The following is a 14,775-nucleotide window of genomic DNA, read 5'->3' as shown; positions in this document are numbered from 1 at the left end:
ACATACTAATAAACATATAGTTTATCATATAGTATCAGCACATCCCGAGGTGTTTTATTCTTCTTACAGTATCTCAAAGCCATATTTGTCAGCACTTCTTCCCACACGTCCTGGTTCATGACATCACTCCCGGGCCATCTTGTATTTTCCCTTCTGAGGCGGGGGCTATTTTAGGTGACTAGTCACTATATAACGACGCTGCTACCTTCACACGGTTCCTGATGGTCTCCTCAGTTTGTCTAGTGCACATGTGAAGTAATCCCCCCTTGTTGTTTAAAAATTACATTTAAAGTTAGATTAAAATCAAGTTAGCAACTTGAAGTAAAAACAAAATATAAGAACTACAACAGTAAGAAGAAACAACTCCTTAGAACTTAAAAACAACACTTAGAACTTTTCAGAAAACCTTAAACAGACATCCTTTGGTGCACTCTTGATGCCCTCTGTCCTCTGTCTCTTGCCCCAGTGAACCATTTTGTCAGTGCCTTCTCAGCTTCTTGTTGGTTGACCTTCGTCATCAGGGCATTGATCTCTGCAAAAACATATTTGGGCTTTTTACAATGACAGTCCGTGGTACAAGAAAATGCTTGTGTTACACATTATTCTTCCCCCACCCAGCCACCCTAACAGACATTAGGTGTGTTCATCTTGAGGTGGCACAGTCAACACTGATTTGTATGTAACATCAAAGTACTGTGAGAGCGATTAAAGAGCCGATCGACTGTCTGCTCACTTGGTAATTAGATTCAAATTCAAATTCAGTTTATTTGTATAGCGCTTTTAACAATTCCCATTGTCTGAAAGTATAAGTAGGAACTAAGAAATAAATATATAATATGAAGAAGAAAAAAATGTAATAAAAATAAATAAATACATACAATTAAAGTTTAAAATTAATTAAAAAATATTAATTTAAAATACTATATATCTATCCCTATCCCTAATGAGCAAGCCAGAGGTGATGAAGGCATGTCGTTTAAGCTTTGAATTATAAAGATCTAACCAGGAGTGCTAGAGCATATCTAAAGGCAGAACCTGTTGGTGGTTTAGTAGGTGATGTGGAGTAGGGTGGAGAGCTTGGTGGAAGCTGCTCCGAAAGGGAACTTATACAGTATACTGCCCCTGTCTGTGGTTACACAATATATTAGGAAGCCTTTGAACAATAAGGATAACTTCACAGTAATAACTTTACAGCTGGCCTAGTAAGCAAGGTGCATGTATCGTGTTTATGTGTTTCAACTGGAAAAATAGGGGAAGGCTGACTTATGGGGATTATGGTTGTTAAAAGTCCATGTGCATCCATTTGAACGCCCCTTTAACACCCATTTGTACAACACTTTGCTATTGGGCCACGCTTCATGATGGTGTGTTTAGCTAGTGTGTTGCCCATGTTCACCTCTTTGTACACACACACACACACACACACACACACACACACACACACACACACACACATAGACAGGCGCGTGCGCCACACGCTGCAGACGTCAGTGTCGCGCTCTGGGAAGTGAAGCGCAAACCGGCGTAAAATGTCTTCTTGTATCATTGGCAACATCACTGAATGAGGAAGGGACACAGGACGGACTCTGTGATAAATAATGATAATGATAATAATAATAACAATAACAATAACAATAATAATAATAATAATAATAATAATAATAATAATAATAATAATAATAATAATAATAAAGAAAGAAAGAAAGAAAGAAAGAAAGAAAAGACAGAAAGAGATGTTTAATAGTGTTTAATGATAAGCTATTAGATCTGTAATATATCTGGACATTAAAACTTTCCGCTGTTTGTTTTTAAAATTTGAACAGAGTTCCAAGATGACGTAATGTTCTATAAGTTCAGACCATCAGACCATCGACAGAAACAGAGCAACACAGTGAACAGCGATTAGAAGCGATTTTACAACAATTAGCAGCAATTAGCAGCATGTTTGATTCATTAGCAGCATTTTAGCAGCACTTTAGTAACGTTTAAACATTTGACAGTAATTTACAGTAGCAGATTTCACCAATGACTGCACTGTATGTTGGAGATCTGCACCCTGAAGTGACAGAACTGATGATTCTTAAAAGATTCAGACCTGCAGGACCCATTAAATCTGTCCACATCAGCAGGAACAGGAAGAGCGGCTACTCACTCGGCTATGCCTATGTCAACTTCTGCTATAAATACGACGGTAATACAAACAAGACCGAAGACACGACAACGCTGTTCTCTACACCGTTTCTGCACTTTCTAGTTGTCTTAAGGCTACAGGGGCATTTATTTAGTCTTTAACTGCTGTATTACATAAATACACTCATGTATGGTGCTTTAAACAGTACAAGAAGTTAAAAAAAAGTAAAAAAAAAAAAAGTATTTGTTTGTCTTAGACTAAAAATGCTACAATACATTTTTCATACTAATGTTTACTAAGAGTGCCAATAATTCTGAAACTGACTGTGTATATACCTATTATAAATAGACACATATTATATTGATTGTTTGAAATGAAATGAATTCTTTTGAATGAATTCAACTGAAATGAATGACTTCTTTTGGTTCCCTCAGCCGAGCGAGCACTGGAAATGTTTGACTTTGAACTTCTTCTGGAGAGACCCATGCGTGTGATGTGGTCTCGCTTTGAACGGATGCTGAACTGGACCAACAGGAGCAACATCATCATAAAGAACTTGGACAAGTCCATTCAGAGCGTTGACCTGTTTGACACCTTCTCAGTGTTTGGGAAGATCGTGTCGTGCAAGGTACAGACTTTGATCTGTTCTGATCTAAATAGCTGAATATCTGTGTATCATGATTAACGTGTGTGTACTAGCTCAGATTGATTGTACACTATGTGTTGATATGCTGTGTTTCTCCTGAAGGTTGTGGAATCAAAGGGATTTGGCTATGTCCAATTTGAGTCACAGGAGGCAGCTGCGTCGGCCATCAATCGGCTCAACGGGATGCTGCTGAACGACCAATACGTGTAAGTCACGTGTAAATTAGTATGTTTTTACAGCCAAAGTTCAAATGTCAGGGTTTTTTACATTGTGCTTTAACTAATTACATTTGACATTTATTGAACTCCTTGTTTATTGAAACAGAGGTTCTGTTTGGTCTAATGAGGGTATTTCAGTCAACATCAGGCTGTAATTCTGCTGGTGAAGACACAACATCTAAGAGCAGGGTTCAGATAAACACTCTAAGAGCAGTAGCTCTGTTCTCTTACAGCACCATTCAGTATTTTAAGGACCGTGATGAGCGCAAACCTGAGGCTCGCCCCAACACCAAACCAATAACCTCTTCATCAAAAACCTCGACTGCACCATCGATGACGATTTTTTGCGCACGGTGTTCGGAAAGTTGTTCAGAACAATACACTACAGAAACTCCAGCAACCTGTGCTGCCTCCCTGCAACAAGAACACCGTAGCTGTTGCTCCCTCTGTGGACCCTGTCCAAGCTGTCCCAGCCTTCACGACAGCTGCCTCTGTGGACACCGTCCAAGCCGACCCAGCCATCACAACAGCTCCTTCTGAGGACCCTGTCCAAGCAGTCACTGACTTTGTGACGGCTCCCCTTGAGGACACCGTCCCAGGCTTTGAGACAGCTCCTTCTGAGGACTCCATCCCAGTTTTTGAGAAAGCTTCCCTTGTGGACACCGTCCCAGGCATTGAGACAGCTCCCCTTGAGGACATCGTCCCAATCTTTGAGACAGCTCCTTCTGTGGACTCTGTCCCAGACTTTATAAAAGCTCCAGCTATTGAAAGAGCCCCAGCTGAAGCTCCAGCTGCACTGTCAGACACTGCTAAAGCCACAGCTGCAGATGTGGAGTCGTCTACATCTGTGGCTAATGTGGATGATGTGCAGCTGGACGACAGCACAAAAGTAAGGATAAAACACACACACAATAATATTCTGCATGCTTAATATTATAATATAATGTATGATAGATTATAACATTTACAATATCTAAATGTGTGATTTTTACTACTACTGCTACTACTACTACTAATAATAATAATTTATGTCCCCAGGATGCACCCACATCTACACCAAGTGGGAAACGCTTGACCATCTATATGCTGGAGTCTGCGGCACTAGACGATCAGATTCAGAAGGCCTGTGAGTTTCATACACACACATACACACAAACACACATACCTCTGTCTCGTATACACTCCTGATCAGCAGCTCAGCATTTTAATCCATGTTTTTCTGCCTTCAACTCCTTTTGCTTTGGTTACTCAATATTAACACACATTTTACATGATTGGATGGCCATTTCTATTCTCTCTCACACACCTCACACACTTTCTCTCTCTCTTTCTCTCTGCAGATGACTACATGCTTCCTCTGGTCAAGAAAATCCACCCCTCTCTGGCCAGTAAGATCACATGGATGCTAATACAGGGAGAGAACAACTTCGAAATCATGAATATGATTAGTGTTCCTGAGCTCCTGCGTGCCAAGGTGAGCACACACACACATACACACACACACTCACACTCACACACACATATCTGATGTGTAAATATCTTTGACATGATGAATTAGCTTTGGCCATTTAAAGACCAATCCCCACCCATTTATCCCTCGTTTTTCACTTCTGTGTGTGTGTTTTTGTAGGTACATGAAATGGACTCCCTACTGAAGGCACGAGAAGCTGGTCACAAGCCGGTGAGAATCTTTAATCATAATTGGACATGTGCTGATATTGACTCACAGGGTTACACAGGGATTTAAAAACCACTCAAAAGTCATTTCTGACTTCTGCATTTCTTTTTCAGGAAACCCTGAAGATGATGTACAGACACAAGACCAGCAGAAACAGGAAGAAGAAAAATAATAAGAATAAGAGAAATATCTAATAAATAATTATTGTAAATCTTCTACCATTTGAATAAAAAATAATTAAAAAAATAAAATTCTGTTTATTTATTTACGAGCCAAAAGTGTTCAAATCTCATAATTTAATTATCTACTGTAATACAGTGATACCTCAAGATACGAGTGCTTTGACATACGAATTTTTTGAGATACGAGCTGTGATTCGACCATATTTTTGGCTTGAGATACGAGCAAATTTTTGAGATACGAGCATCCGAGTCGCCGCCGCCGAAACAAAGATCCCCAACAACCACGTGTGCTCTGTTTCCCCCGCCTCAGCTTCCCGCGTCTCACTCGGTTAAAGCCGCATTTTCACTGCACACGATAAACGACGGCCGATAAACAGGAAGTCATTAATTTCCTATGGAGAGTCGCAAAGGCGCTGCGTGAGGCGCCGACCATCTGCGGATCCGTAATTTTCGGATCCGTTTTAAGCGTTGGATCCGTTAAAAAATTGAACTTGTGCAACTAGACCGCATCTGATATGCTGACCGGACAGGTTTTTATTAAAACGACCGGCAGATGTTAGTGAGGAAAGAGTGACAAAAAAGGCAAAAACAAGTGAAGAGAAAAAAAGTGATGAAGAAAATTAAGCAAAATTAATGTAAAGAAAACAGAAATTGTAGCAATTAAGTTCAGTCAAGTTAAGAGAAATCAAGCATTGCGTTAGTTCTGGCAGGCCACGTCGTCAAGCGTGCATCAGCTGTTAATCAGCTGTCCACGACGCACACCAATCCGGTTACGACATCCATATTACCCGACCATTTACTGTAAATTGTTCGTTGTACCAGTTTACATCATAAATGTCCACATATTTTCTCTCTCTCTCCCTCTCTCTCTCTCTAATTATTTAATTATTTATTTATCCATTTATTATTTTCCTTTCCTATTTTTAACTCTATGCATGATTAATGGTTCTGTTATACGGGGGTCTATTCTATTTGATAGTTGCTGATCTCCCCGCTCTAAATGAAGTTTAATTAAGTTCAATTTAAGTGTAAAGTAGCATTAAGAGTGCGAGTACATGAACGAAAGTGAAAGTGTAATTCCTCCTAACTCTTCCGCCTGTTTACTCCTCCCTCAACCTCCGTGCGCATCCTAAAGTAAAACCAGTTTATTTTTTTAACATTCTCTTTTATTACTGTATGTTTTTATACAATATTTGTTATTTACAAATACAGGTACTGTACATTTTTCATATTCAAAACACAAACAAAACAACTGGAGTGGAATTTTGCGAGCTGGAACAGATTAATGGGATTTCAATTAATTTAAAAGGGGAAAATTGCTTTGAGATACGAGCAATTTGAGATACGAGCAATGTCACGGAACGAATTAAACTCGTATCTCGAGGTATCACTGTAAGTTAGAATCTTAGAAGGAAATAAAAAAAACACAAAGCTAAAGTATCATAATATTTTAGTAATATTCATATTTTCCTATAAGAAGATAAGAAGTTAGATAAAGAACGAAGGTTCAGCTGTTGCAGGGATTTTAGTGTTAACTTCTCTTCATCCAGTACAGTCTCACTGGCAGCTTTTCACTGATTTGCTGTTTTTGACTGCTGACAATGTGAGGAATATTCTTCAATAATGTCTTAACAAATCTGAATATACAATCCAGTAGATCATGATCATGCTAGTTATCTCAGAGATCTAAAGTGATCTCAAATCTCTAAAGATTATCATGACTTGGATCTAGCCTAGTTTGTTAGATAAATGAAATGAACCCTTTTAATTAAATAATCATTATTATTTAGCTCCTGAAATACTTTTTTTGAATAACACGTGTTAGTAAGTCAGCGTTGTCCAAAATCTAAGCCCAGATTTCAGAATAATAATCAGTAGATAGGTAAAGTTTATCATGACAAACTTTGATGTTGTCTTAACAAAGCCAGACTATTTAATGTTGAACAAATTCAGATGGTAACGTATTTTGTTAGGACATCCAATTTCCCGCTCTACATTTTGTTTAACTTCGCTGTAAACTACATTCAACAGCAAACGAGATTCATTCACTACGAGCTACTACATAATATATAGTTTTTTTTTTATTCAGGATTAAAATTAAATTCCTATACAGCCTGTGGTTAGTTTGAAACAAGCGGGAATGTCTGAGGTCAGCTCACGCTAAATAAGGTTTGAAACTAAACATGTTCGACCGCCATTTTATTCGTGACACACCCAGGATCATTAGGATAAATTAGGAGCAATTCTTGGATAAAATGTCTTTTGACTGACATTAATATTTTCTATGTAATTAGTTGATGGCAGCAAGCAGAGTTCCCTGGTGTGGCAGTTTGTGGTGTATGGACTTCCGTGGGAGGAGACACCAGCAATAAGAGTTCTGGCAGCATTCATTTTTGCAGACAAACTGTAACTTATTAGGGCCTGAGCACCGAATGGTGCGACGCCCTATTGTTTTTCCTCGGGAGTATTATTTATTTATTTATTTATTTTTTTTCCCACACATTGGCCAATTGGGGTCCCTTAACATGCTCGAAAACTCTTGAAATTTGGCACACACTTCAGAGTCGTGCGACGCCAGGCTTGGGCAAAGGCTGGAATACGGGCGTGGCAGGGGGGCTCTGTAGCGCCCCCTGTAATGCAAAAACAAACATTGGTGCACAGATCGGGCAATTATGTACGCACATGTACGAGAGTTGGGACGCATATAGATCTCATCGACCCGAACAACTTTCGCGCTCTAAACTATGAGCTCCGCCCAACAGGAAGTCGGCCATTTTGGATTGTTTTATAAGTGCATGCGGTGAACTTTTAAATACTCCTCCTAGGGAATTCATGCGATTGACATCAAACGTGGTAAACATGATGCCGAGACATTGCCCTTGCTAAATTGCGAAGGGATTTTTGATATCTCGAACGGTGCTGCCATGGCGAGGCGACAAAGTTATGGTGAATTCAGAGAAAAAGAAAGTGTCTAATATCTAAAGCAAAAAATGTCTTATTGTGATGACACGTGGTGTGTATGTTCGGCCAAGGATTCCGATCACATCAATGTGCTTATTGTGAGTCCTGGGTATAGCACCACCTACAGGCCCCAGGAAGTGTGTCAGTCACAAAGGTGGATTTTTTGTCAGCTGCATGCGGTAAACTTTTAAATACTCCTCCTAGGGGATTCATGCAATTGAGACCAGACTTGGCCACCATGATGCAGAGATATTGCAGATGCGAAATTGCGAACGGATTTTTGATATCTCAAACACTGTTGCCATGGCATCGTGTCAAAGTTTACTTTTATTTCAGGCATATTCAAGGCTTTTGGCGTGCTTAGATGAACTTGAAATTTGACACATACATCACATTTGTCGGCTGTTAAGTGTGGACAAAAAGGTCAGACAAAGGTGTGTCTCTTAAGTGGCTCACTAGTGCCCCCGTTTGTCTAAAATGTGGGGTTTCATTCACCTACAGTCCCCAAATGGGTCAGTAACAACATAAAATAGTCCACTGATATTTACCCACTTGATGCACTTGCCCACCGTGCATTGTTTTCTGGAAGGCACCGTATAGTGATGAACTAACGTGCGAAGGCCCGTCATCGCTGCTTGCAGCTATATTTTTTTTGTTTTGTTTTTTATTATTAATTAAACTGTGTATAGTTAATAAACTTTTATTATTATTACTGTGACCTGACTGCTTCATTGGATTTCGTGTTCTTTAACTTGTACACTATTTCATATTTCACATACATATTTAATTGGAAGTAAATTTTTCTGACTGCAGTCAGTGATGCATTTACTGTGATATTTGATACATTTTCATAGAATGCGAGCGTTTTACATGTTATGACGAAATCAGCTCTATATATTAGATTTACGGTTTGCTATTTTAGCCTTGACATCCTTTACAAAAATAAGAAAACGTGTATTACTAAAACGAAGGACGACATTTTATTTAGATCACCTAAATTGCTTCCGCATACTTCCGTGTTTCCGTGGGCGGGGTTGGATTACCGAAGTAAGTATTGCTGTCAATTCATTATTTTAATCACTTAAATTTCTGACCCGTTTTGGGTTAAATTCAACCCAGCAGTGGAGTCATTTTTAACTAATAGTTGGGTTAAAATAACCCAGCGTTGGGTTATTTTACTTTTTGACCCAGCAGTTTTTAGAGTGTATTTGTTAAACCTCTGAAAAGAGGGAGATGAAAAAGGATGACATGAACACAGGGTTTCTTCACTGCCAACTTTTTGGGAAATCTTTATTTATCACAATTTACAATCAACTTTGCAAAACAGCATCAATTGTCTTGTTTCTTCATTTCACACATTTTTACAGAACCTCTTAATTATAGATCATTTTAGTTATTTATATATAATATTTGGTTATTTATAATCTAGACATTAATTAATTAATTAATTAAACAGCTTTTTAGAAATGCCTGATCCATACAATTCAAAATAACATTTATATGCTCTTTAAATAACTTGCATCTGTATCAATACATCAATTCTGTAATCCACTTTTCACATCTCAATATATTCACCTTTTTTTCCACAAATCAGTCAATCAACACTAAATTACTGAATTAAACATTAAATACAACACGCCAATGTTTAACTCTCTCTCAATATGTATATATATGACCTTGCGCCATTATGTAGGCCTTGCGCCCTCTCACGCCTGAGCTCGTGCAAATTGAAACTAATACACATTTAAACATTTCCAACCAAACACAATTGATATCATTTTGAAATTCATACACTCTTATGTGATATTATAATCACATTATAACATTGTATCTTTCAGACTAATACCTGAAAAGAGGGAGATGAAAAAGGATGACATGAACACGGGGTTTCTTCACTGCCAACTTTTTGGGAAATGAAGAAAACCTAGTTCTCCCTCTAGTGAACCGGCAGGCAAAAGCAATCGATCTTGTACCAAACTAATAGAATGCAGATGAACTAAAACTACAAACAAATGACATAGGTATATTTTATAAACAGTTGTAATCATATTCAAAATATTTGTAAATTACTTTTACTGTTTTCCTCTTTCAGAGAACACAGATATATTTCCTCTTTGTGAACAGGCAGGCAAAATCAATCGCTCTTCTTGTACCAAACTATCGAATACAGATGATGCACAGATCACACCATATCATCAAGTTCGCCAATGACACGACTGTGGTGGGTCTCATCAGCAAGAACGACGAGTCAGCATACAGAGAGGAGGTGCAACAGCTAACTACCTGGTGTAGAACCAACAACCTGTCTCTGAATGTTGATAAAACTAAAGAGATGGTTGTTGACTTCAGAAGAGCACAAGAGCGACCACTCTCCACTGAACTCAAGTGTGTTTTGAGGTTGTGTTTTAAACCTATTCAAATAAGAATATGCATTTCTTCAAAATAAACTTTAGTTCTTGGGTTGGCAGTATGCCGAATTTGCCGATATATATGTCACGATTTGCTATATCCAGAGCCGAACCTGATCTCCCTGGGGCCCTAAGCAAAAATTCTGCTAAGGGGCCCTCCTACCTGACCCGTGAGCCATGTAAACCATTTGCCACACATTCACACTTGCACTGGCAGCACTGCACAGCTAATTTAGCTAGTCAGATAGAGACTAGAGACAGAATCACATCAACTTAACTTTACTGTTATTTGCTCTTGCTGACATCAAACTGAAGAGAACACAAGTTTACCTGATTGCTGTTCTCACATTTCACACTCATTCTGTTTCTTTTCTCTCTTTTCATGGCCAGATGGATAGCTCCGCTTCATATTGTCACCTACACAGCAAACATTAACACGTGCTGTAAAATGAGGCAGGGGGAGGCGGGGCCTTGCGTAATTTGCGGGGCACTACGCAACTTGCGTAGTGAGTGTATAGGGCCGATCGGCTCTGGCTATATCTCAGTATTAAAATATATGCGCGCTGCACAGTACAGTTTAACGTTATTTACGTGTTAGATTGATAAACGTTCATGAATGAGAAAATCGCTACATGCTTTAGTTTAAAGGGAATTATTATATGCGGTAAGTCACTGCTGTCTGTCATGTCAGGAATTGAGTTGTCTTTCGAAGTTTATTGCAGTAAAATGGTCAAATACACACAATATATTAAAATTGTGATACAATTGATGCGTGTGTAATCCATGCATTTGGTCTTAAAGTGACAGCAATCATTACTGTTAATGTTAATCTAACAACCAAAGAGTAAGAAAAATCGCTCAGAAGTTATTCAGACTTATTCAAACCATACCTACCATATTATTCATGCCCACAAATGTCTGTCTTTTGCTAAATGTAAATAAATTTCATTGAAAGAAGCAGCTAACATTAGTAATGTCATGTGTTGTTTTAGTTTTAAGATGCCTAGTCAGATAAATTAATTTATTAGAAACGTCAGAAGCAGAGTCCAGCACAGGCCAAAGTCAGAGCAGCACAGCCCAGACCTCCAGCACAGGCCAAAGTCAGAGCAGCACAGCCCAGACCTCCAGCACAGGCCAAAGTCAGAGCAGCACAGCCCAGACCTCCAGCACAGGCCAAAGTCAGAGCAGCACAGCCCAGACCTCCAGCACAGGTCTCTCCAAAGTATTATATAGCAGTTGCATAAACTGCTTAGACTAGTCCTACAAGTTAATCATTACATGTTTGACTTTAAGCTGGTTACATAAAAAGATAGATTGGTCTAATTTGAATCCAAAAAGTAAGGCTGATTAAAAAAAAGTCAAGTAAGGCTAATTACTAGTTGGCTAGACTAGTTCTTAAGACTCTAAACATAGTGGCTATGTTTATGCAACTGGCCCCTGTAGTGCAGAGATATTAGCATGTGTTTTTCACAGATAGAACCGTCTGATTATTAATAAACACATGCAAAAACGTGTACTTTTGTACAGCTCAATGTTTAGCTCAAACAGTAATCTTGAGTTAATTTGACATGACTGAAACATAAAGCTTATCTATTATTTTTGTAAATTAATCAGAATTGTTAACATTCAGCTGGTTGTAACCACAATTATGCAGTTATGAAGCACAACAGACTTATGTGATAGGCTTTATCTTGAAAATTGTAGGTGCTGAAGTCATGTTTTTGTTTAGGCCCTGGCATACCATGTACTGCTATGTCATTATTCTATTTGTCATGAATTCACATGATCTTTTAATTCATTTTTTCACCATTGGTAAAATGATAGCAGACACTGTCGGTTTCCAGCTAAATAAATTAATACTAAATATCTTTAAGTACTACAGCATAACAGGTTATATTTAAGGTTTAGAAGACCTGTATTTGCATATTTTTACTCTTCTTTTCAAGAATTAATTTTAGGTACCACCATGAAAAGCTATTTTTGTGTGAAGCATGGTTTGTGGTATTTATTAAACATACAAACGAGTACAGGTAGTGAAAATCAACAAAGTAATCAATTAAACAGCATGAAACTAATTCAGTGGGTATTTTATCTATTACAGGATGCCTGGTCTGCTCTAATGCAGGATCAACAGGGGTCTTCAAAGAACAAGGTGTCCAGGTTTCCATAGAGTGGGCTACATTTCAAAGTTCCAACAATGAAAACAGAGACATTATTTTATGTTCATTAAGGAACAAAATCAAAAGACATTTTTGCTCAAAAGCACATGCTCTTGCTGAAAAGATAGACAACTTGAAGAAAAATGATGTGCTGGGAAAAAATGTGGATGCAATGAACATGCCATTACTTAAAGAGACTTACTCAGTGTTTAGAACCGCATACAACCTTGCCAAAAATAATAGTCCCTTCACAGATCATGAAGCACTTATAGAACTTCAGCAGCTGAATGGAGTCAAAATGGGACAAATTCTGCACTCCCGTTTCAGTGCTACCAACATTATTGAACACATTGCAAAAGAAATGCTGTGTTCAATTGTGAACAACATTGTTATCTCCTTTAGCAAATTAGCTGTGCTCATAGAAGAGTCATCCACCTTGAGTAGAAAAGCCACCATGATTGTCAACATCAAAGCCTCTGTGCTAGGTGAACCACCAGAGTTTATATTTCTTGATCTAGTGGAATTTCAAGACCAGACATCCGAAGGAATAATTAATGCTTTATTGAGTTGCCTAACAAAAGCAGGATTCACAGAGGAGTGGCTAAAACAAAACTGGGTGTCCTCTGTCTCAGATGGTGCGAGTGTTATGGTGGGCAAGCATTCTGGAGTGTCAACCAAATTGAAAATGAGATTTCCAAAATTGCTCACTTGGCACTGCATGAATCATACTGTAGGCTAGAACTGGCGGTTTCTGATGCTGTAGAGTTATTGCTATCAATCACTTTAAAATCTTTGTTGAAAAATTGCACAACATCTATAGCAAGGCAAACAAAACCAGAGAGAGTTTTTAGAATCATCGACTGAGGTTGCAACTCAGGTTCTCAAAATTGGAAGTATCTTAGATGTTAGATGGGTTGCCAGCAGTTTTCAGACTGTTCGGACTGTCTGGACATCTTTCACTGCCCTTGTCAGACACTTTGAAAAAGCTTCCAATGATGACCAGAGGAATTGCACCGAGAGACAGACATACAGAGGCTTATGTGACAGACTGAAAAGAATTTCTTTGTGATCTTGGTTTGATGTATGATGCCTTACATGAACTGTCCATTGTCTCCGAGGAACTGCAAGCTCAAAATATGACTCTACTCAGAGCAGATCTTCTTGTGAAATGAGCAATCAGGGTTTTAGCATCATTTAAAACTCAACCAGAGGAGAAACTTTCAGATGCCCTGAAGGCAAAAGATCGTGGCACATTCAAAGATGTGCACTTGAAGTCAAACCCTAAGATTAAGTCTATCAACACTGAAGAATTCTTGCAAAGACCAATCGAAAGTCTACTGAAACGTCTTCCTTTTGAAGAAGAAATTCTTAAAGATCTCAGCGTTCTGGACACAAACAGGTGGCCATCGGAGCCTGGCATTCGTTATGGTGAAGCAGAGATTTTTAGGCTCTGTGGACCCTTTATTTTGTGCCCTGACAAGGCTATTAGGGTAATGAGAGACTTAATTGAATCTCCCCAAACTGATATCTCACAATTTGAAAGCCCTTAAGAACTGTATGCAGACCTTTCCTGTCAGCACAGCAGAATGCGAAAAAGGGTTTCAGTCTTATGAATTCTACCATGACTAAAAGGAGCTCTGTGCTTCTTGTTTCAAATGTTTCAAACCTGATGATGATCAACCTCAATTTCATCCACCAATTTCACTGTTCAACCCAGAGAAATATGTAAAGTCCTGGACAGTACAACATCGCACTGCAAATGACCCACAATCATGCCAATGTAAATATGTAGATATTACAATAGATAGAAAAAATGTTTGAAACATACTGTAACAACAAATAATGCATAATTGAATGATAAATAGTTTTTATATAAGTGTATGAGTGCATATAACTGTATATAATCTTTTAGTGTTTAATGTGCGCAAATGACACATTTTAATGTAATTGACGTAATAATAATTACCATTAATAATAAAGTTCCTGTATTCCTGTAGCTCAATTGGTAGAGCATTACATTTAGCATCGCAAAGGTTGTGGGTTCGATTCCCAGGGATCACAGATACTGAAAAAATGTATGTAACTCAAATGCACTGTATGTTTCTTTGGATAAAAGTGTCTGCTAAAGGCATGAATGTAAATACAAACATTGAGTTCTGTGTGTTGTTTTTGCTTTTCTTGTTTTGGCAGTATGTTAGGGAACAGGGGGTTTAAGAGGTGTGTGGGGGTAGAAGTACCACTTTTTTTGAGGACTACACCATGGGCGGAACCCCCCCCCCCCCCATTAGAGGATTGTCCCCACCCCAAAAATTATTTAAAAAATATCGCACTCTCTGTTGTGAAAAATATATGTATGTATACCTAAATTATTGTGTAAGTAGAAAAAAAAATG

General features: G+C 38.3%; 1 protein-coding gene and 1 pseudogene across 1 annotated transcript; one reads left to right on the top strand and one right to left on the bottom strand.

The window, feature by feature from the left end:
• LOC132842850 (uncharacterized) overlaps positions 1 to 119 on the bottom strand; it is a 3,587-nt pseudogene extending 3,468 nt beyond the window's left edge.
• A 1,803-nt stretch (positions 120 to 1,922) lies between these two features.
• LOC132842843 (uncharacterized) lies at positions 1,923 to 4,911 on the top strand. The gene is made up of 9 exons (XM_060865755.1): positions 1,923 to 2,191; positions 2,566 to 2,759; positions 2,880 to 2,983; positions 3,229 to 3,271; positions 3,369 to 3,884; positions 4,034 to 4,121; positions 4,336 to 4,469; positions 4,626 to 4,676; positions 4,787 to 4,911. The coding sequence occupies exons 1-9, from the start codon at positions 2,026 to 2,028 to the stop codon at positions 4,865 to 4,867; spliced, it is 1,377 nt and encodes a 458-aa protein (XP_060721738.1). The 5' UTR covers positions 1,923 to 2,025; the 3' UTR covers positions 4,868 to 4,911.
• The last annotated feature ends 9,864 nt before the right edge of the window (positions 4,912 to 14,775 follow it).

Source organism: Tachysurus vachellii, chromosome 1 (assembly GCF_030014155.1).
Source record: "Tachysurus vachellii isolate PV-2020 chromosome 1, HZAU_Pvac_v1, whole genome shotgun sequence".
Taxonomy (NCBI): Eukaryota; Metazoa; Chordata; class Actinopteri; order Siluriformes; family Bagridae; genus Tachysurus; species Tachysurus vachellii.
Note: the sequence above shows the minus strand (reverse complement) of the source record. Positions and strands in the feature narration are given on the sequence as shown.